The 21570-nt window shown below is 37.6% G+C and overlaps 1 protein-coding gene across 2 annotated transcripts in view; it reads right to left on the bottom strand.

Moving 5' to 3' along the window:
• Positions 1-21570, bottom strand: part of XIRP2 (xin actin binding repeat containing 2) — a 693360-nt gene that overhangs the window by 108879 nt on the left and 562911 nt on the right. For both annotated transcript variants that reach the window (XM_086355933.1, XM_086355934.1), the window contains exon 4: positions 8974-9127. In XM_086355933.1, the coding sequence (XP_086212059.1) occupies positions 8974-9127 (154 nt within the window). The remainder of the gene's footprint in view (positions 1-8973; positions 9128-21570) is intronic.

The following is a 21570-nucleotide window of genomic DNA, read 5'->3' as shown; positions in this document are numbered from 1 at the left end:
AGTAAAATAAAATAGGTTTGGAGGTGGTGTATAAAATTCTTCCCTGATGTTTTTGAAAGGCAATGGTCTTAACAAGTCACTAGAGAGTGATTACGCATCCCCTAATAAATCTGGCAGGAGGAGAAGGGGACGACAGAGGATGAGATGGCTGGATGGCATCACTGACTTGATGGACGTGGGTCTGGGTGAACTCCGGGAGTTGGTGATGGACAGGGAGGCCTGGAGTGCTGCGATTCATGGGGTGGCAAAGAGTTGGACACGACTTAGCGACTGAACTGAACTGAACTGAACTGAATAAATCTGGAACTACCTAGAATGTTACGTGCTGAAATATTAGACCTAGTAAACCATTAAACAGGCTGCTTCCTATTGTGTTTGGCAAGAACTGATTATTATTTTTTTTAAATAGATGATCTTCAAAAACTTGAACAACTGGTCTTTTCTATTAGGCAATACAAAGTTATGTGTTATTCTTCAAGAATTCCTGAGACCCTCTGGCTGGGACTTTGTGTACTCTTCTAATTGAGGCCCCATATAGTGTTTCATCACTTTGGAAGTTGGAAATAAAGAATCATAACTATGACATGCAAAATTTATTCATAGAACATTATTTTAGCTCAATCCTCATATTTATAGATGTGCAAAAAAAGCCAAATATAGAAACATGTAACTCTTTGTAAATATAACTTCATATTCATGTGCTATTATTACTTGCTTTCATATTCCTTATTGATAAGTTTTTATTCTTCTAATTCACCATGGACACTAAATATTTTAAGGAGCATGTGAAGCTGCATTAAGCAGAAATAATAAGATATTATCTTTAAAAACATGCTTCTAATTAATTTTGATTTCAAATAAATGAGATGTTTCTTATATTAGATTGTCTGGAAAAAAATACACATTTGTAATAAAAATATTTGGCTCAAAATCTGAAAATACAAATATATAAAAAACATATATACTTTGAAAACTGAATTTTTAAAGAACTGCTAATTAGCTAATATACTTGGCAGCTTTTTTCCCCCACTCCTTATATCTAGGATGTCTAGAGCTTAGGATTATCCCTAGAATGTTAGTTTTTTATTGTGGTAAAAAATAGATAAATACTCCACTCCTTCACTTTTATAAATTTTGTTAAAACATCTCAATCAACATTTTAATCAACCCTGAATGCATAAAAATTGCCTTCCTTTTTCATTGAAACCAGCTTTCTTAACCTGGCAACTGAGTCATATTAACCTCAACCTAAATTGTTTCATTTTGGAATTGAGATCCTACTCTGGCACCACCTCACTGGGTATAAAGACACTCATTGACATGAACTGCTAAGTATAAAATATATGGAAGCTTTCCTATTGCCCCCAAATTCCTTACTTTCAATTGATCTACCTGGAATTTTCCCCCTTTCTCATATTCCTCCCTTTCAAACATCTTTGAAAAAAACATCTTCTTTACAAATCCCAATCATATTTCACGATCAGCACCATTCCCCTCTGCAAAAAGACAAAAAAGAAAAAGAAGAAAATCAGCACTTCTACAAAGCATCTTGGGTCCAGGGACACATGACTTTCTCTATGTCCTTCTACTAAACAACTATTCATCCTTAAAAGACAATTTTTGCTTGTGGATGTGCTTCCTTTCTTAAAAGTGGCTCAGGGACAGAATATGCCTTCATATACCCCACTCCCCAATACCAAATACAGAAGCAGGTCCATAGTACATGTTCAGTAAATATTTGCTGAATGTATGGATGTTGCTATTGCTCTCCCTCTGTGTTTGTCTCTGACGCCAGTTATTTAGTAACTGGATTCTAGATATTTCTCAAAAACTGTTTTAGGACTGTTTTCCCCTGATGCCTTTTCCTGCCTTTCCGCCTCTATTCCTACTTCTGTTTTGTCACTTTCTCTCTCTCTCTCCTTTCTTCGTTCTCTCTTTCTTTTCCCTCAAAAATCACTGCCTCAAAGTAATGTGTTTTCTTAGTCATGCATTAATCCTTTGTGACTAGCTTTGTGCTTAAACCCAGCTATGATTGCATCTTCAACACCTGTCATCAAACTTGTCCAATGTGGACCTACCACATTCGTGAACCTCTAACGTTACCTTTATTTTGAAACACTGACAGCCATATGAGCTGTGCCAACCTGGACAGAACATGAACTCAGGTTAAGATGTGGGGTTCTTGTGTTTCACCTTTGTACTGACATTCTAATTTCAAACCTATTAGGTAACACAATTCTCATGTCCCTTTCCCTAGAATAACCACTTCTTGGTTTAGGTCCCATTGTGAGCTCCAAGTCTTTAGCTAGTCCTGTGATTCTGCCTGAATCATTTGTCTCTTATCTTAGCCTGTCTTCTGGAGACCAAAAGTGAGCAATAGATATGCCAAATGTATAAGATGTGTACTGAGGAACAAAGGGAGGAACAGTCACACACTTTGCATGGTGACACTGGTAAGGTATAAGGGTATGTGTGTGCTTAGTTGCTCAGTAACATCCGACTCTGTGGTCCCATGGACTGTAGCCTGCCAGGCTCCTCTTTCCATGGAATTTTCCAGGCAAGAATACTGGAGTAGGTTGCCATTCCCTTTTCCATGGATCTTCCTGACCCAGGGATCAAACCCATGTCTTTTGCATCTCCTGCATTGGCAGGTGGATTCTTTACCACTAGCTCCATCTATGAAACCCCATAACGGTTTTACTGCCATGGTACCTGTGCGTCAAGTAAATTGCATAAATACCAACAATATAGTCTACTCAGATCATGGAGACTGTCATCTCTCAAGGAGGATTCTGCTTCAAACCTTCCTGAATATATCTGTTTTTAACACATTAAAAACTATAACTTTGTATACTCCTAGGGATGAAGAAAGAGAAAAAATCTTTTATTTGAGTCTTTGCTTAAATGTCATCTTTTTTGTTGTGGCTCATCCTGACTATCCTAATTAAAACTGCAAACCTTCACAGTACCCTATCCAATTTATCCTGATCTATATCTTCTATAGTACTTATTGCCTTCTGATATATAATTTACTTAACTATTTTTATTGTGCATTGTATGTTTCTCCCTGTTAGAATACAAACTGCACGAAGGCAGATTTTTTTTTTCTTTTCCCTCATCTTAGTCTATTTTATTCATGGATGTTCCCAAGCATGTAGACTAGTACCTGGCTCAAATAAACAATCAAAAAATTTGATGAATGAATGAATGGACAAATTAAAACAGTGCATCAAAAATATTCTCCAGGAATAAATATACATTTCTGATTCTATAATCAGAATACTTAAAAAATAATATTTAGTTCTTCTAATATACAAGATGAATGAATGGTTCTCAAGTGGGATATTTATATTTGTTGTTCTCTTTCTTTGATGGCATCATGTTTTAAAATTAAGTATGACCATGTCCCAGCTCAAAATGATTTCCTGGGATTTTGATTATTAACCAATGGAAATTTTCCAGCATTCCAAGGTGCTGATTTATAGCTACCATGTGAAAGACCTCATGAATAGATCCTTCACTACAGTTTCCTCAGAATAGCAAACCCCCAGCTGCCCCTTCCAGCAGAGTCCATGATTTAACTCTGGACTTTGTTTTGACTCACTGACTATAAAAGGGACTAAAAGGAACATATGGGAGTCATTGAAAAACTGCAGGTGAAACCCACTTTAAGAAAGAAAAAGAGCAACCTCAAACTGAGTAAAGAGATCAAACATAGCAAATCCTTTTGATATGACAAAAGGAGCCTTCACTTTTGTGAAGGACGTCACTGTGAGATTATTTTAAATGGTGATTCACTGACAATATTTTTCCTGACGACATGTCTCCTGTATGAATTAAAATAACATGGCTATTTTATAGGAGATTACCTGGGGGCATGAAAGAAGGAACAGCAGGTAAGGAAGCAGGTCTGGGAGTAGAAGCCGGTGTTGAGAGTCTTGGGTTCACCACGGTGTGCCCAGAGACTAGGTCTAAAAGCCTGTATTTTGAGTTTCATTAGAGAGAACACATCAGAGCAGAACAAATGGTGCTGATGGCTGTCGCTGGAACTGCTCTGTGACTAAATGTCTAATTTATTTATGAGCTTCCAAATGAAGCCCCTTTTTATTGAAGGAATGGTTCTGTTAATTTTAAGGCATCCTGTTACTGTATTTCATTTAACTTTGTTGACCTTAGGTATTTAGAGAATGGTTTGCTTCCTGACCTGAGCAGATTCATATTCCTAAGACAATTAAGCTCTAGAAAAGGTATTATAGGAAAATCGCATAGCCTCACAGTAGAAATGTCTGTTCCTATAATAGTACCATTGTTTTATAGTGCGTTGAGAAGGGGACACACGTGAAACTATGTTTCTCTTAATTTTGTCACTAGGAAATACTGCACAGAAGAGACAGTTACTAAACCTCGTAGACAACCTTTTTATTATGTGGATTATTGCTACTTGTTTATTTTGCTGACATAGACTTTCTTTATACTTACCCACTTATATTTTTAGAAGGGTAAATTTGCAGAGAAAGGGTAAGTTAAAATTGACTATCATCTGGATCCCTTCCTATGAGAAAGGTGGATGATGAGTTTCTTGAAGAAATGACATCTACTAAAACTATAATGTCCAAAATGGTAACTATTTGCATTTAAATTGATTAAAATTCAGTAAAATTCACAAATTGCTCAATCTCAGCAGGTACTTTTGAAGTACTTAGTTGTCATTAGTGGTTATTTGCTACTGGTGTTACCACACTGAAGTGTACACATGTGGAACACTTTTACAAGAGACATGTGTACCCAAATGTTCATTGCAGCACTGTTTACAATAGTTAGGATATGGAAGCAACCTAGATGTCCATCGGCGGATGAGTGGATAAGAAAGTTGTGTTTCATATATACAATGGAATATTATTCAGCTATAAAAAAGAATGCATTTGAATCAGTTCTAATGAAGTGGATGAAACTAGAGCCTATTATACAGAGTAAAGTAAGTCAGAAAGAAAACACCAATACAGTATATTAACGCATACATACAGAATTTAGAAAGATGGCAGCAACGACCCTATCTGTAAAACAGCAAAAGAGACACAGATATAAAGAACAGAGTTTTGGACTCTGTGGGAGAAGGCGAGGGTGGGATAATTTGAGAGAATAGCATTGAAACATTTATATCACCATATGTGAAATAGATCACCAGTCCAAGTTTGACGCATGAAACAGGGCACTCAAAGCCAGTGCAGGACAACCCAGAGGGATGGGATGGGGAGGGATGCGGGAGAGGGGTTCAGGAAGGGGGACACATGTATACCTGTTGCTGATTCATGTCAATATATGGCAAAAACCACCACAATATTGTAAAGTAATTAGCCTACAATTAAACTAATTAAAAAACATTAAAACATCTAATTTTAAAGAACAAACGAGACACGTGGATAATAATCACACACAAGTATATGCAGTGCACATATATCAATATAGTAGAAACATTAATAACTGAAAGGATCCCACCACTTAGAGACTAGTGGAAGATTTGGACAAACAGAACCCAGAACTCTATCGGGGAAGACGAATGGCCATTATGAGAAGAAAAAGAAATTTAGCTTTAATTCGGCATAATAAAAGGAGAAATATACCAGGTAATATCTTAAGGTTTATCACAAAAGCCCTTGAAAGAGTGCCTTTGAACGTATATTTTATCTGTTAGCATTTTACATGTTGATGATTTAAAAAATAAGTATTAAAATGATGGTTTAGAGAATAAAAGTGAAAAGTAGGCATCTGTCATATAAGAAAATCCCAATGAATTTAAAATTTATGAACATTACCCAATCACCTGTGATATTTGAAGCATCTCTTGGTCCAGAAATTTTCAGCAGAAAAAGTAGATATTGTATACTATGTACATGTGGATCAAACTGAAGTAGATCAAACCGTGTAAATCAGTATCTAGGACCCTCATTATTTACTTTCCAACTTAGTGGTTTTTAAATTTCTGAAGGAAATTCCATAAATCAGGTTTTTAATAGCACCGGAACACTTCAGTCAAAACCCATTTATATGAATTTGTCTTTTCTCACACCTATCATATCACCCAAATTTGTCAAATTATGGATTCGTCATGCTTGACTATTAATTTCAAATGAGCCAAGTCTTCCTAGAAGCATTGGAACAGCTAACTACTAGAGTACATTCCACAGAAAATATGAACACAATGCACTAACATGTACACACAGCACTATATGTTGTTTGACCCTAATCCATCCATGAGGAATCTCAGCAACCTAAGAAGGGGTGGTGAGGGCAATTAAACACAACCCGGGACGGATCATCAGACATGGAGAGGAGTCTGGGGAAACCCCAGTGCCCTTCTGTGCTGCTCCCTGTGACCTGCAGTTGAGGATGAGGGACAGGGATAATCCATTCGGCATTTTTGTTCCTGAGTGCCGAGATGGGACTATCAATTTACATCGATTTTACTAAATTCTAACAATGCAGGCCATTAGGTAACTACATGTTCATAATCTATTGTTAGTTTATTTTAAAAATGCTACTGTCTATAAAAGAGCTATAAGTAAATGCTACCTTCAAGTATGAAATGCTTGAGGCTACTTAGGAGGCTTAACTAATATGTGAGGCCATTACAGTCACTCACATAATTGTATAAACTCTGATATCTTTCAGTTATTACAATTATTCAGACACTTGTGTTTACCTTCTTGGAATAAATTCTCTCTCTGTGCAGCAGAACAACAATATGAATATATCCTTTGATTGTGTTGCCTTTGTCAAGATTATAAGTTAACTATAAGTATTAAAAGGGCTTATGACTATTTCATCAGAGAGAAAAATTTGGGGTACCATGGAAGAATTAAAAGGATCCTATAATGAAAGAAGTTTCTCTTAAAAAGTAGTGATGCAGAGGGATTAGGGTATTGTGCAAGGTACATATAAAATAAAAATTCAGTTAGTTGCTATGTTCGTCTTTAGTGCAATTTCTCCACTCTGGCTTTTGTTGTTGTTGTTGTTTTAGTTTAGTTGTTTGAGATTTTCAATATACCTAGAAATTTAAATCTGTGGTCACTCTAAAATTTAAGTCATACCTTGATAATAAAGAATACCCTTCAGTCTACCTTTTCTAAGCTTGTAAAGTTAAGAGGCTTTTGACAAGCTGTGCATGGAAATGAAAGAAAGCAAAAGAGAGAAGAAGTAAGGTGAGATGAGAGGAGCTGTTAGTTTGCCAGCCTCTCTGTGCTAAGATCTCCACAGGCCAGCATCATCAGAACATAAATCATTCACTAAAGCTTCTCTTTTTTTTTTGGCCTCTGCTAATCTAATTCTTAGCATTCAGCCAAGTGCACACAAAGTTTAATCACAAGGCCAGAAATATATGGAGTAAATTCTTCAAGACTAATACCAATCATATTAGGATATCTATTGGGCATACCACAATGAATTGAAAATGAAAAATAGAGATTGAGATCCTAATTTGAAGGTATTTTGAAATCCATGCCTGGCCCTCATTAGAAAACTACCCACCCCTACTCCCCTCTACCCCGCCAAAAAAAGAAAGAAAGCTCTCTTTTATTCTTCCCACATCATCTCCCACTCCAAATTACATACTTAAATCAATTGGAAACAGAATGGGCTAAATCATATGTAAATTATTCTGAGGTTCAGTTTGTACTGTCATAGACTATAGCTTATCAAACTTTAATGTGCACACGAATCATTTGAGGATCTTGTTAACATACGGATTCTAATTCAGTAAGACTGATGAGGGGCCCAAGGTTCTGCATTTGTAATATGCCTCCAAGGGATGCTCCTGGTCTGATTCACAGAAGATACTTTGAACAGCAAAGTTTTAAAGTAGAGCATCATTTGCTTTCCCAAATTGTGACTTGTCTATCATATTCCAAAGAATATTCCACATTACTTTTGACTGGCATCTTGATGGTTGGCTATATATAAATATATATATCAAAAGTGTCCTAAAAGTTGTACTAATTGTGATTATTAACAAACATCACAAATGCTATAATATGCATTACTTGGCTAAAATAGAAAAACCCAGAATATGAGTAATCAGAAATGATAAATTATATCCATATTTTACAATAAATTATTTATAGTTTGCAATTCTGTCATAGTTGAAATTATACTGATACTGTAATTTCTACCATATGAGCTATTAACTTTTTAATGACATTTGCAGAACACTGATCAAATTTATGAGGTTTTCCCTTAAATTATGACACTTTCATGTCACTTTTTATTCTGAATTCATTAAGCACATTTAGTTTAATTTTCTGAAAAAGAGATGTTGAAGGCTTTACATTTTTTTTTTTTTGCCATTGACAATTACTTATATTTTATTCTTTTATTTCCCACAGACAGGGAGACAAACAATTTTTTCCTTTACAATAGGAAAAGTCAAGTGACGGTCAAATGCATGGCTCCAAAAGCCTAATACTGAAAACACGTATTGTACTGGCTTATAATCAATTAAAAGATATTTTATTTTTAAAAATCAAAGTGAATATGATATATGCTGCTGCTGCTGCTAAGTCGCTTCAGTCGTGTCCGACTCTGTGCGACCCCACAGACAGCAGCCCACCAGACTCCCCCGTCCCTGGGATTCTCCAGGCAAGAACACTGGAGTGGGTTGCCATTTCCTTCTCCAATGCATGAAAGTGAAAAGTGAAAGTGAAGTTGCTCAGTCGTGTCTGACTCTTAGGGACCCCATGGACTGCAGCCCACTAGGCTCCTCCGTCCATGGGATTTTCCAGGCAAGAGTACTGGAGTGGGGTGCCATTGCCTTCTCCAGAATATGATACATAGAGAGAAGTATTTAAATATGCCATTTCTCCCCTGAATTGTGAGCTGTTCCTTCCCAATTTTTAAACAAAACTTTTAAAGATTTTACTTATTAACCACTCATGCTATACAATGTATAATCCCAAGAAATATAAAAAAAATTATGCTAACCTTCTACGATGTGACTGTGACCACTTTCAGATGAGATCTTGTCATAAGGTGTTTCCTTGTCTTTCTTGCCTGAATCTTTCACAGAATCGTCGGACTGGCTCCCAGGGTGACTCTTAAATGTTGGTGAACACAAATTTCTCTCAATTTCCACTTCCTGTTAGAAGACATTAAAGGGATATGTGTTAAAAGCTATCAGTTGGAAACAGCTGTGGTTTTTAGGGGGTTTAAAAAGCGGGAGCGAGGGAGGGAGGAGGTTTCTACTAGTGATGCTTTCCAATATGCTTCGGGGAAAATGCTGATAACTTAGCCAAGCACTGTAAACGCATATCTGACGCTTACTTTACTTCTCTGGAAATAGTTCCACTTTCCAAATCAGCTTTGCTTTCACGTGGCTTGTTTTGCTCTCGTAAAAGAGAGAAAGTAGAAATAAGAGTCAAAATATAACCTAATACATGTTAATAGATGCAACTTCCTAAGGCCTGAGAAATGTCCTTAAGGGATTTTTAAAAATAGCTATATGTATCAACGTCATATGCTTAAGACAGAAGGAAATGACTTTTTCTTTAATAACATGCTCATCCTATAGTGATAATCTTAGTAATTATAGAGCTCCCAAATTACAAACCTATTCAACTCCATACAGTAAGTACAGTTTGGCCATTCATAGAGATTATGAAATTACTTCTTTGAGACAGTAATTCAAAATTGGAGAGATAAAAATTTCCCAAAGGAAAAATGTGTAAAGGATATTTCAAATACAGGGAGTCTACTGTTCCTTGTTTTATAGATTAACACAATCCAACCAAGCAAACCCCATCAATTAGACTAATTATTTTGAATAAAAAATTGTGAAATGTAAATGAGCCAAGACAGCTTGAGAAGCAAAGTGTATTTTTTTAAATCAAGTAATATGTTAAAAAAACTTTAATAGCTACTCACAACTTTTATATTTTCGTACATGAAGTTGTATTTTCTAAACCATGACCATTCAGATAAAGAACTGATGAATTGCTCTTTACTTTTGTTACATTTTAAATACACTGGCATGAATGAGTCAAGTTTGAGAGACAGACAAAAACTCTAAAACATTTCTTAGAGTAGGTACATTTTCTGTGTCTATGATGTGGTTAGACAGGAAAGGCTTTCAGAAAAATAACCTTCTAACTTCTTAGCATGTTTATGTTTTCTAATTTTCACACACACATTATATATACATACATATACTACATTTATAACATTTATATATATACACTGCTGCTGCTGCTAAGTCGCTTCAGTCATGTCCGACTCTGTGCGACCCCGTGGACTGCAGCCTACCAGGCTTCTCTGTCCATGGGATTCTCCAGGCAAGGACACTGGAGTGGGTTGCCATTTCCTTCTCCAATGCATGAAAGTGGAAAGTGAAAGTGAAGTGGCTCAGTCGTGTCTGACTCTTAGCAACCTCATGGACTGCAGCCTACCAGGCTCCTCCATCCATGGCATTTTCCAGGCAACAGTACTGGAGTGGGGTGCCATTGCCTTCTCCCATATATACACTACATATATATAATTAGAAAATAGTGGTATGTGATTAACCATCTCATCTTTCAGTACCCCTCCTTCCAATATATGATATATACTGTCTTCCTTACTGTGAATGTTTAACCGGAACTAAAAACATTTACAGGCATCAAACAATGGTGAAGAAGCTTATATTTTTAAAAAAGGCATTGCCTTTAACATTTCTGTTTCCAACTATTAGCAAAAACCCAAATGCTCATAACTGTAGTTTGCTTTATGTCATCAAGATACAGTGTCGGATAAGCCATGTCAGGTGGCTTGGTTGCCTTAGCTAGTAGAGTAGCACAGAATGCTCTCCTCAGTTCAGTCTGGTGTCTTCCCCTACTGCCACATGAAGTGACTACTGTGAAATGGATGCAGCACATTTGTTTGCTCTTGTTTCAGCAATTTAATCCAGCTCCTTGCATTGGCAAAAACGAAGTAAGATAAGCAAAGAAAAAATAAAAATGCCTTAAAAGTCATGATTCTTGTTCAGAAAATTTTTGTTTTGATAATGGCCAGAATGCTGAAAATGGTCCGCAAACCTGTTGTGCACGTGTGCTCAACCGTTCAGTCGTGTCCAACTCTTTGTGACCCCATGGACTGCAGCCCATCAGGCTCCTCTGTCCATGGGATTCTCCAGGCAAGAATACTGGAGTGGGCTGCCATTTCCTTCTCCAGGAGATCTTCACAACCCAGGGATTGAACCCCTGTCTCTCATGTTTCCTAAAGGTGATGTGAAATTATCATCTCTCTGTTTCATATATAAAAACACAAAATGTGATTTGGTGAAATTGCTTAACCAAATTTCAGCCAGTGATAACTCTGATGTATATTACATTGGTATTTTCAACTCTGAATTCACAACTATCAAGAGTGCCTCATATACTGAGGCAGTAAAGGGCCCCACAGACAATTCAAATATGGACAAGTAGACACATTTCCAAGCCTCCATCATCAGATTCATGTCAGTGTGTGGCAACTTCCTTAGCACCCTGTCAAATGGTAAGGAGCCTGTATAGAAAAGGACTTCTTAGATAAGGTTGAATTGAGTTGTCTGTAATCAATGATCTGCTGTAATCTCTTTTAATCTGTTTTATGCACTGTGGCCCAACAAAAGATTTACTGAGTAAAAATCCACAGGCTTAAATAAATGCACAGAACACCAGTTTAGAGGGGGAAAATACCCACAGCCTTTGATTATGAGAAACAGATTCAAGCCTTCCCTTCACTACTTATTAGCTGTGTGATCTTGTTCAGGTCACTTAATATATCTGGGACTAAGTTTTCTCATATATTATAGGAAAAGATTTAGTCACCAAACTTCTAATATCCAACAATCAACTATTTGTAGTGCAATTTCATTTGAAATAAAATAAAACAAAATTTTAAAATGTGATTCATTTTTTGTAGCTTCCAGTCTAGTGAAGGAAAAAGTGTGGTAAAGCACATAAATCAACATAAATATGCAACTGTATACAGGTAAGGAAGAAGAGATACATACACTCTGAGTGTCTGAAATAGAAGAATCCTCCTAGTGTGAGGAAAGTCACAAACAGTGTTCACCTCCACCCTTACCCCAGAAGAACTTTGGCTGATATTTGAAGGATAAACATCCTACTTTGACAAAACCTACTCTAGCTTTTCACATTGTAGCCCTGATTCTGTCATGTGTGCATATGTACACACACACATATGCAAACACACACACATTCATACATTGCTTAAACTTCTTCAGTAACTCAGCTAAGGTCATAATAGTTAGTGTGGCCTTCCATTGGCATTGGCTCAGGGGTTAAAGCGTCTACCCCCAGTGCGGGAGACCCAGGTTCGATCCCTGGGTCGGGAAGATCCCCTGGAGAAGGACATGGTAACCCACTCCAGTATTCTTGCCTGGAGAATCCCATGGACGGAGAAGCCTGGTAGGCCACAGTCCACGGGGTCGCAAAGAGTCGGACACGACGGAGCGACTTCACTATTCACTATTCCATTGGCATTACTGGCATTTTGGACCAGGTAACTCTCTGCTGTGAGGGGCCTATGCTGTGCACTGTGGGATGCTTAGCAAGTCTTCTTCCATTTTACCCACTAGATGCCAGTAGCATGGCCCCCTGGCCGTGACCATCAGAGGTGTGTTCAGACATTGCCAAATACCCCATGGGGAGCAAAGACATCCCTGATTGACAGCTGCTGCTTCAGGATAGGCTGGACCAGAAGAAGATCAATATTTATATGAGAAGATAACTTATGAGACTATGGTAGTGCTCCAGGCAAGTGATGAAAAAGGGTGGTGATGGAAATAAAGATCAGTGAACTAAGTTGAATACTATTTAGGATGTAAAATTGACAAGGCTAGATGATGGACTGTCTGAGGTTTGAGAGAGAGAGAATTTCATTTTTCTTCTTTCTGGTGTACATAACTAAATGAGTCGTGGTATGATTAAATAATGTGAAAGCACCAGAAGAAGACTGGTTTGGCAGGAAAAAACAGACCATGAGTTGGGTACCAAGATATCCAAAGGGATTGCATTTGTAGCCCTGGAGCTTAGTGGAGAGGTCTTAATGAACAAGTAATCTGTGAGTCATCTGTCTTACAGTAATTGAAACAGCAGTTGTGCATGAACTTTCTTCAAGTGTGATGAGGAAAACATCCAGAATTGAGTCTTGAAAAATGCTGACATTTAATATTAGGGCAGAGAAGTAATATCAGGCAAGAAGAATGTTAGAAGAAAATTAGAAGGGAAGAGTATCTTTAACAGTATTACATTCTTATTAGGAGTAAAATTAGGTAGAAACTTAAATACATACTTTAAGTGTAGCAACATGGATGTAAACTGTTGAGCAAAATTGTTTTGGTGAAAGTAAAAAGCTGGGAGGCAGATTGAAATGGGTGAAGAGCTGACTGAGAGATAGTGGGTGAGGATAATTTCTTATATAGTTTAGTGTTAAAGTGAAGGGAAGAAATAGAGCAGTAACTTGAGAGACATGTTTTATTTTTGTGGTAAAGAGAGAGATGTGCATGTGTTGAAAAGTCAGCTGAATGGATTAAGTGAGATGGAGAAGATGGTTGGCTATGCTGCAGAGACAAGGAAAATCAATGATGTAAAATTTCTGAGAGGGGAAAGAGAATGGGACCCAAAACATGGGATCAGATATAACCCAAAGATACGAGAACATACGCATTCTGGTTGTTACTGAGGGGAAGGAAGGTGAATTTAATACAGATATAGATAATTTGTAGGCTTGGTAGCTCGAAGATAAACACATCCCAATCTGAGATAGTCTGTTTTCACTGTTAGAATGTGAGGTCTGATGCAAGTGGGAAGAGCATCGAGAAGACAATGAAAGAAGTTTAATTTCATTGCTGTGGGATACAGAGAAGTGAGATGAGCAGACAGATGGCCAGGCCTAACGCAGCCCTGGGTGCCCATTTGAGGTTGATAATATTGAGTTTACAGGGATATTGTTAGATGCTGTTGAGTGACTTTGTCTGAAAATTCTCCATAGCTCTACTTTAGACCATGAGAAAGTGGATAGTTGCTGACTTCAACCTGGTAGAGGTTATGTGAGGAAAAAATCAAAATAAAATGTGTATTGTAGGGTAGGCTAAGGTGTGAGAGGGGAGAGGTTTAGGGGTATTTAGGTTCCCATCAAGAGAAATAAGAAAGTGATTGAAATGAAACCATGGGAGGTAAGATGAATTGAAAGGGAAGAAAGTAAAGGAAGGGTGGATCGGAAGACAAAAAAAGATCAACAGATTAGAATCCTGGTGAATTTAAAGAACACATGTACTGTGAATATTTGGTGAAGCAAATTGGAAAGGAAGGTGAATGAGGTATTTGCTTCAGTGATTTAGGAAGTAAAATAGATACAGTTTCTAGGATCTAGTTGTGACCATGAATATGGAAGCTAAAGTAGAGTAGAGGAGAATCTTGTTAAAAAGGAGGAAAAGGAGCTCAGAGGCTATGCTTTCTCAGATTAATGAGAGGGCTTGGAAGCTTGAGAATAACTAAGTTAAGTTTCAACATCCCTGGTAAACAAGGGAAACTTAACTGAAATGAAATAAAACAGTAATGAAAGGGGACAAGAGGGTACATCCTGAACCTCAGATGATCGGAATTTTAACAAGAGAGTGGGAAAGGAGTGGCCTGAGAGAGCAATGCCTCCAAGTACACAAGGAGGAGGGTTCAGGGACGGTAGTTTTTCAGGGGAGAGTCATACTTCTGTCAAGGCAAGAAAGTAGAGAAAGCACATGTCGGGGAAGTTGAGGGTACAGAGGAGGTTGCCGATGATGGAGAGGTAGCTCCAGAAGTACTGGTGAAAGTTCTGGATTAAATAATATCTAAATAAATAAAATCTCTCAATAATGCTTACAACCTCTTCTAGCTTTAAAACACCTTGAAACCAGGAAAGCCATGGAAAGTAGGAGAAATTTAAGCTTAAAAGAGAATGAAATTTTTTTTGTTATTTATATACATTTATGTATCAACATAATGAATAATTTATCTTAGAAGATGAAATATATGTGTTTTAAATATGAGAATGGAAAATGCCAACTTTTAATCACAATCTAGCCATCTAGTTCCCAAGAGACCATGGAGCTATATAAGATCACCTAAAACAGTCAGAACATCTTCCCAGACATTTCAAAGGAAAGTGGTCTGCCTTATTACGTTATGATTTTTTCCTCTCAGTATGGATACATGAGTGAAAAGGTTGCTGAGGTGGGAAGGGGTGGAAGATAAGCATGGATTAATGAGAATGTTTAGACTTGCCAATATTTAAAGTTCTGAGCTTGCTTAAGTACATTCCTAGACTCAATGGATTCTTGCCTTTAGAGAAATTTTATTTTATTATTTTTTTAAATTTTATTTATTTATTTTTAATTTTATTTTTTAACTTTACAATATTGTATTGGTTTTGACATATATCAAAATGAGTCTGCCACAGGTATACATGTGTTCCCCATCCTGAACCCTCCACCCTCCTCCCTCCCCATACAAACAGGGAAGTTTTATGCCTTCACAAAGAAAAGCTCAAAAAGAAACGGAAATCATCAAACTGCGAGAGATAGGAGAATAAACCTCCTCATGATGAATTTTGCTAATTTGAGAGAAAAAGAGAACTCTAATCATGGCTTGAAAACTTCATGAGTGAACAATCCTCTTGAAAGTTTATAATCCCCTTTTCCTGGCCCATTTTTCTGGAAGCTTTTACCTTCTCCCTCTGTGTATTAAAAATATAATTTCCCTCATAACTCAGTGCAGCCTTCTGTATGAAGTTCCTCCAATCATTCCATTCCACAAGCATCTTTTGTTCACTCAGAATACTTTTGAACATTTAATATGTCTCAAGCATTGTTCTAGGCACTGTGAATCCAAAGATGATCAAGATGCAGCTTGGGTCCTCAAGATGCTTACAGTCTAGTGACAGATGAAATACATTAATTGACCCTTCTAACACAAACAGGAGTGTGTAATAATAAGGAAAATAATAAGGCATCCTGGACACACAGAGGGAGGATTCCTTTAACATGTGGTCAGAGAGAGCTTCCTAAAAAAGGTTATGTCAGAGCCAATTCATGGGCTGGAGTTGAACTCCATCCTGTAGGTAACAGGAATCCTTGAAAGTGAATGAAATAGGGGTGACAAGATTAGATTCATACTTTAGATAAACGTATCTGTCAGTTCTGTGAGAAATATACAATGGAATAAGATGATAGTATCTTACACAGTAAGTTTGTAAGGAAATCATTAAAATTTCCGTTTGGGGGACAGGACAAACCTACAACAGCATAGTGAAAAGGAAAGTAGAAAGAGAGCACATTAAACCATATTTTTGAATAAAATTAGTAACTGGTAGGCTACAGGAACAACAGACTGGTTCCAAATAGGAAAAGGAGTACGTCAAGGCTGTATATTGTCACCCTGCTTATTCAACTTCTATGCAGAGTACATCATGAGAAACACTGGGCTGGAAGAAGCACAAGCTGGAATCTAGATTGCCAGGAGAAATATCAATAACCTCAGATATGCATATGACAAAACCTTATGGCAGAAAGTGAAGAGGAACTGAAAAGCTTCTTGATGAAAGTGAAAGAGGAGAGTGAAAAAGTTGGCTTAAAGCTCAACATTCAGAAAACAAAGATCATGGCATCTGGTCCCATCACTTCATGGGAAATAGATGGGGAAACAGTGGAAACAGTGTCAGACTTTATTTTTGGGGGCTCCAAAATCACTGCAGATGGTGACTGCAGCCATGAAATTAAAAGACGCTTACTCCTTGGAAGGAAAGTTATGACCAACCTAGATAGCATATTGAAAAGCAGAGACATTACTTTGCCAACAAAGGTCCATCTAGTCAAGGTCATGGTTTTTCCAGTGGTCATGTATGGATGTGAGTGTTGGACTGTGAAGAAAGCTGAGTGCCGAAGAATTGATGCTTTTGAACTGTGGTGTTGGAGAAGACTCTTGAGAGTCCCTTGGACTGCAAGGAGATCCAACCAGTGCATTCTAAAGGAGATCAGCCCTGGGGTTTCTTTGGAAGGAATGATGCTAAAGCTGAAACTCCAGTACTTTGGCCACCTCATGTGAAGAGTTGACTCATTGGAAAAGACTCTTATGCTGGGAGGGATTGTAGGCAGGAGGAAAAGGGGATGACAGAGGATGAGATGGCTGGATGGCATCACCGACTCGATGGACGTGAGTCTGAATGAACTCTGGGAGTTGGTGATGGACAGGGAGTTCTGGTGTGCTGCAATTCATGGTGTCGGAAAGAGTTGGACATGACTGAGCAACTGAACTGAACTGAACTGAGGCTAAAGGAAGTTGATGAGTAAACAAAGTCTAGCATAACTCACAGATATTCTAATATGGATTGTTCTCCGAAACTAATAAAACAGGATGAATCTCTTCTTTAAACCAATCAGTGCCCCAGAGAGCTTAGGCCAATTTCAGGTTTCCTTCTGGACCCACTACAGTGAGGTATCCCGGGAGGAATCCTGGGAGATGAAACATACACCACACCTTCGCAGTTTGGGCACAATATTACTCTGGATACAAGTTGCAGGGGCAATCCCACAAACATGCTCTTCTTTTTCTCCCAATATATATTTCACACATGAAAGTGAAATCAAACTTTTTCATTAAAATAGGGGTAATAAAACAGTTATTTTGCTTTAAAAGTGAAGTCTGGGTTTCATTCTTGAGGGGTTGGTAGGTGCAGCCTCCTCTGTGAATTATGTTTTGACATGCTGAATATTAGTTTTACATGAGACATCCAGATGAAGACATCCAGGAGGCAGCTAGATTTCTCAAAAGAGAAGTCTGTGCTAGAGTGAAAGATTTAGGACTCACCAGCAATAAGGTGATAGTTATTATACTAAAAGTATATTAAATTTCCCAATCAGAGTATGTAGACTAAGTCCAGATAGCTGAGAAAGATCCTCACTGACATTTAGGAGACGGGCAAAGGAAGCTTACCTAGGGAAGGCAGGAGAGGAAAAACAGTCAGAAGCAGGGCCACTCTGGTCCACACGGTACCTTGTGTGAATTTAAAAAAAAAAAAAAAAAGCCTCCCCTTCAAGATACTATTCCATCTGTCAGAAACTTGTCATAATACATGGATTTTGTTAGATCAGAACATGTTACTGCCACCTGCTGGAAAATATCATAATAGATGACACCACTCTTGTTTTGGGTACCTCTTTCCCTAGATGTGTGACTTGAGCAGATTATAACCTGTACAACTCCATGTGGCTGCCAGAAGCACCCAGTGATGATTGAAAGTCATAAAAGTCCAGGATGTGGGCATTTTCAAAGCAGCAGAGAGTTTAGAGAAAATAAGCAACAGAATTATACATATCCTTATTCTTAAGGATTTGAGTAATAATAAAAATAACAGCAATGACAAGAATAGCTAGAAAGCCTTGAACATGTTACATTTTAAGCATTTCATGTATATTACTCTTGCAAGCCTAATCTCAATTTATGAGAAGGTAAATTTACCCGCATTTTAGAGATTATGAATCTGTGATTCATAGGAAGGAGGACAGGGAACAGATAAAGAAGATGAGGGTGATATATAGATGTGTGGTGAGATGAATGGCAAAGAGATTATAGCTTTGAGCCTTCATGATCTCTCCCATCTCTGCAGAGAATTCACAATGGGATGTGTGAGGAGAGACAGATGGTTGTTTTCCCAGAAGATGCAATTTGGATTCAGAAGGCCAAATCCACTGTCCAGTTCTTTCATAAAGAATAATGTTCTCCCTGCTAACTCTAAATATCCCTTAGCCTTGGCTTCCTCATCACAGAAATGGAGACACCTCGCTGTCTACCCTATTTTCACAGTACTTTTTCAAAGACTGTCACAAAGCAGCAACAGTTTCCCCCTCTGCACATGTTATCTTCCCCTCCCTTGTCAATTTTGCCAAGACAAGTAAGGTCTACGTCTCTGCTTCTTTGAGTCAGGGCATACCTACTGGATATGGCAGGTGTGCTTACAACAGCGAACACCATGGAGCAAAAGGCCCTTGTGAATGAGATGGGGGAGAGAAGGGGAAAGGAGAAGGAGATCGCAAGCAGCGTGGGTGCTCAGAAATGCAACTGAAGAGTCTATACAGTTTCCAGCCAAGTCTCCCCGAACGGTTTCTTTCAGAAAGCATCCCTATGCTTTGGGATGTCCAAGCCACTTGGACAGATCATTTGTACATGCTCCATTCTACAACCAGGCTGCATTTCCCACGCCACAGGAGAATCAGCAGCTTGCAGTGTGTATGAGCCATCTTGGCTGTTGAGTGCTGTGGAATCTTCAGACACCTATAGCCTCAGACCATGTGTATAACCTCAGACCATGTGACATGAAAAATTCATGAAAGAGTCTGAGTAAGATCTGTTCAGTTGAATCAAACCAACCCACAGAACCATGACAGATAAAAATAAATCATATGAAGCCACCAGATTTGGGGACTGGCTTGTTATGCAGTAATAAACAACCAGAAAATGTATCTTCACCCACTGTTTCTCCTATTGTTCAGCTTCTGTGGCCTTCATTTTTTTACTCAAAAATAAGAAAGCTGGAGAAGAGAAACACTCCTTGAAGAAATCTTAAGGGCCAGGATTTCCTGAATATTATGTTATGCCATATGTTTTGCTCTACATGCATATTTTTATTTAATACTTTAATACTCTGAGGTAGCTATTTTTATTTTTTTAATATTTAAAGTTAAAATAATACATTTTTCATTGTTGCTGTTGTTTATTTCTTTTTTGGTCATGCCATTGGCATGCAGGAACTTAGTTCCAATTAGACCAAAGATGGAAACTGTGTCCCCTGCAGTGGAAGTATAAAGTCTTAATCACTGGATCACCAGGGAATTTCCAGCAGTAACTTTTATTTTGTAGTAAAGAAAATAAAGTTAGAGAACTTAAGTAACTAAAGTGAGTTGCCCCCATCCACACAGTAGAAAGTGCTAGATTTTCATCTCAAATGCTGGTGTGTTTGATTCTTAGCTGATATTTTAAATTGCTACATAAACCTGTCTTCCTAGTGTAACTTATTAATCAGTCCCCCAAACTGAAATAATATGGACTAGAATGGGATGACAGGCAAAATATCAAGTCCTTTACAGCTATAAATGGGTCTCATTCCTCCTTACGCCTTTGGTAGCATTATGCCTTATACACTGTAGGCATTTAACACATGTTGAGGTGAATTTTTAAAATCTCATGATGTTTTATATTCACATGGCATCCAGAAACAGACATAAAGAAAATAAGCAAATTCAATAGTTAGATGGGGAAAGCATGATGGACACTACTACAACATAATTTATACACTCTATTGCAAGCCATCACTCATGAAGGATCAAAAGAAACCATGGCTAACTCCCTCGTTTAACCACACTTGATTGATAATTTCAATGTTGGGTTTATCAGGTGAGTTAACTGAGCTGCATGATTTCCCAGTAACATCTCAGTAACTCTGCATCTAGAATCTTTCAATATGGCTCCACTAAATTCCATCTGCCCATGCTTGGCCATGTCTCTGGCTGTTCTCAAAGGTATTTCCTAAATCATCTCTGTACTTTCTGCTTCTTCACCTGTGTTCATACATGTTTCTCTAAAGAACACTCTCCCCCATGTCCCTACTTGCCATATTTACTATTGCAATTTCAACCGTCTTTTCACATGAAGGTTAAATGGCTCTTGCTTCAGGAAGCTTTCCCCTAAGACCATAGAGAGAAGCAATCCCTCTCACATCAGAACTCCTCCAGTATTTGCATCCTCCTTGATGCCTTTCATTCTGCTTTGCACTCTATTCATTTTTGATTCATCTTGTTTTCCCCATTACACCATCTGCTCATTAAGGATATGCTTTTTTCACCTTTAGAGCCCACATAGCATCTAACACACTGCTTTCCTTGAACATTGCAGATGCTTACTAAATGTTTGTTGAATGGATTCAAATAATTTTTGAATTTTATATTCAAATAAAAATTCAGAACTAAATATAATCTAGAAATGTCCAAAGAAGGTAAAGATGTGAGAGAGAGTGAAAGGAGCAGATATTAAGAAAAACAAGCTAACTCCTTTGGGAAGAGAAGAAAAAACAAAATTTATACCCTACACGTGACAACCCAAAACTTTACTGCCAACACTTTAAAATTACTCCTTTAGATACAACTCAGTGGTCTAATGCAAAATGGTTTTTTCACAATTTAAAACAATTCTAAACTTTAAAAAATCCATGACATATGAGAGAAACAATTGGGGTACTAAAATTATTGTTTATAAGCAAGAATATATGCATTTTTGCTAAAGTGCTATAAAATAATTTCCTTTTAAAAAATGGATCATAAGTTATCATGGTATTTCTATTCATCCTTCCAGAATGAGTTTAAATACTAAACAACAAAATAGAAGCTACCACTTCCCAGGGAAAAAAATGCATCAATAATTTTTATAATTTTCAATTTGCTGTTATAAATCCTTATTGACTGTATGGCCATAAAATCAACATCATCCTAGTCACTCCTGTAGGTACTTTTATCCCGAG

The sequence above is a fragment of the Bos grunniens genome, chromosome 2, assembly GCF_055505025.1.
Source record: "Bos grunniens cultivar Pamir isolate PY7600 chromosome 2, Bosgru_T2T1.0, whole genome shotgun sequence".
In the NCBI taxonomy this organism is placed as follows: domain Eukaryota; kingdom Metazoa; phylum Chordata; class Mammalia; order Artiodactyla; family Bovidae; genus Bos; species Bos grunniens.
This window is presented reverse-complemented; position numbering and strand designations above follow the sequence as displayed.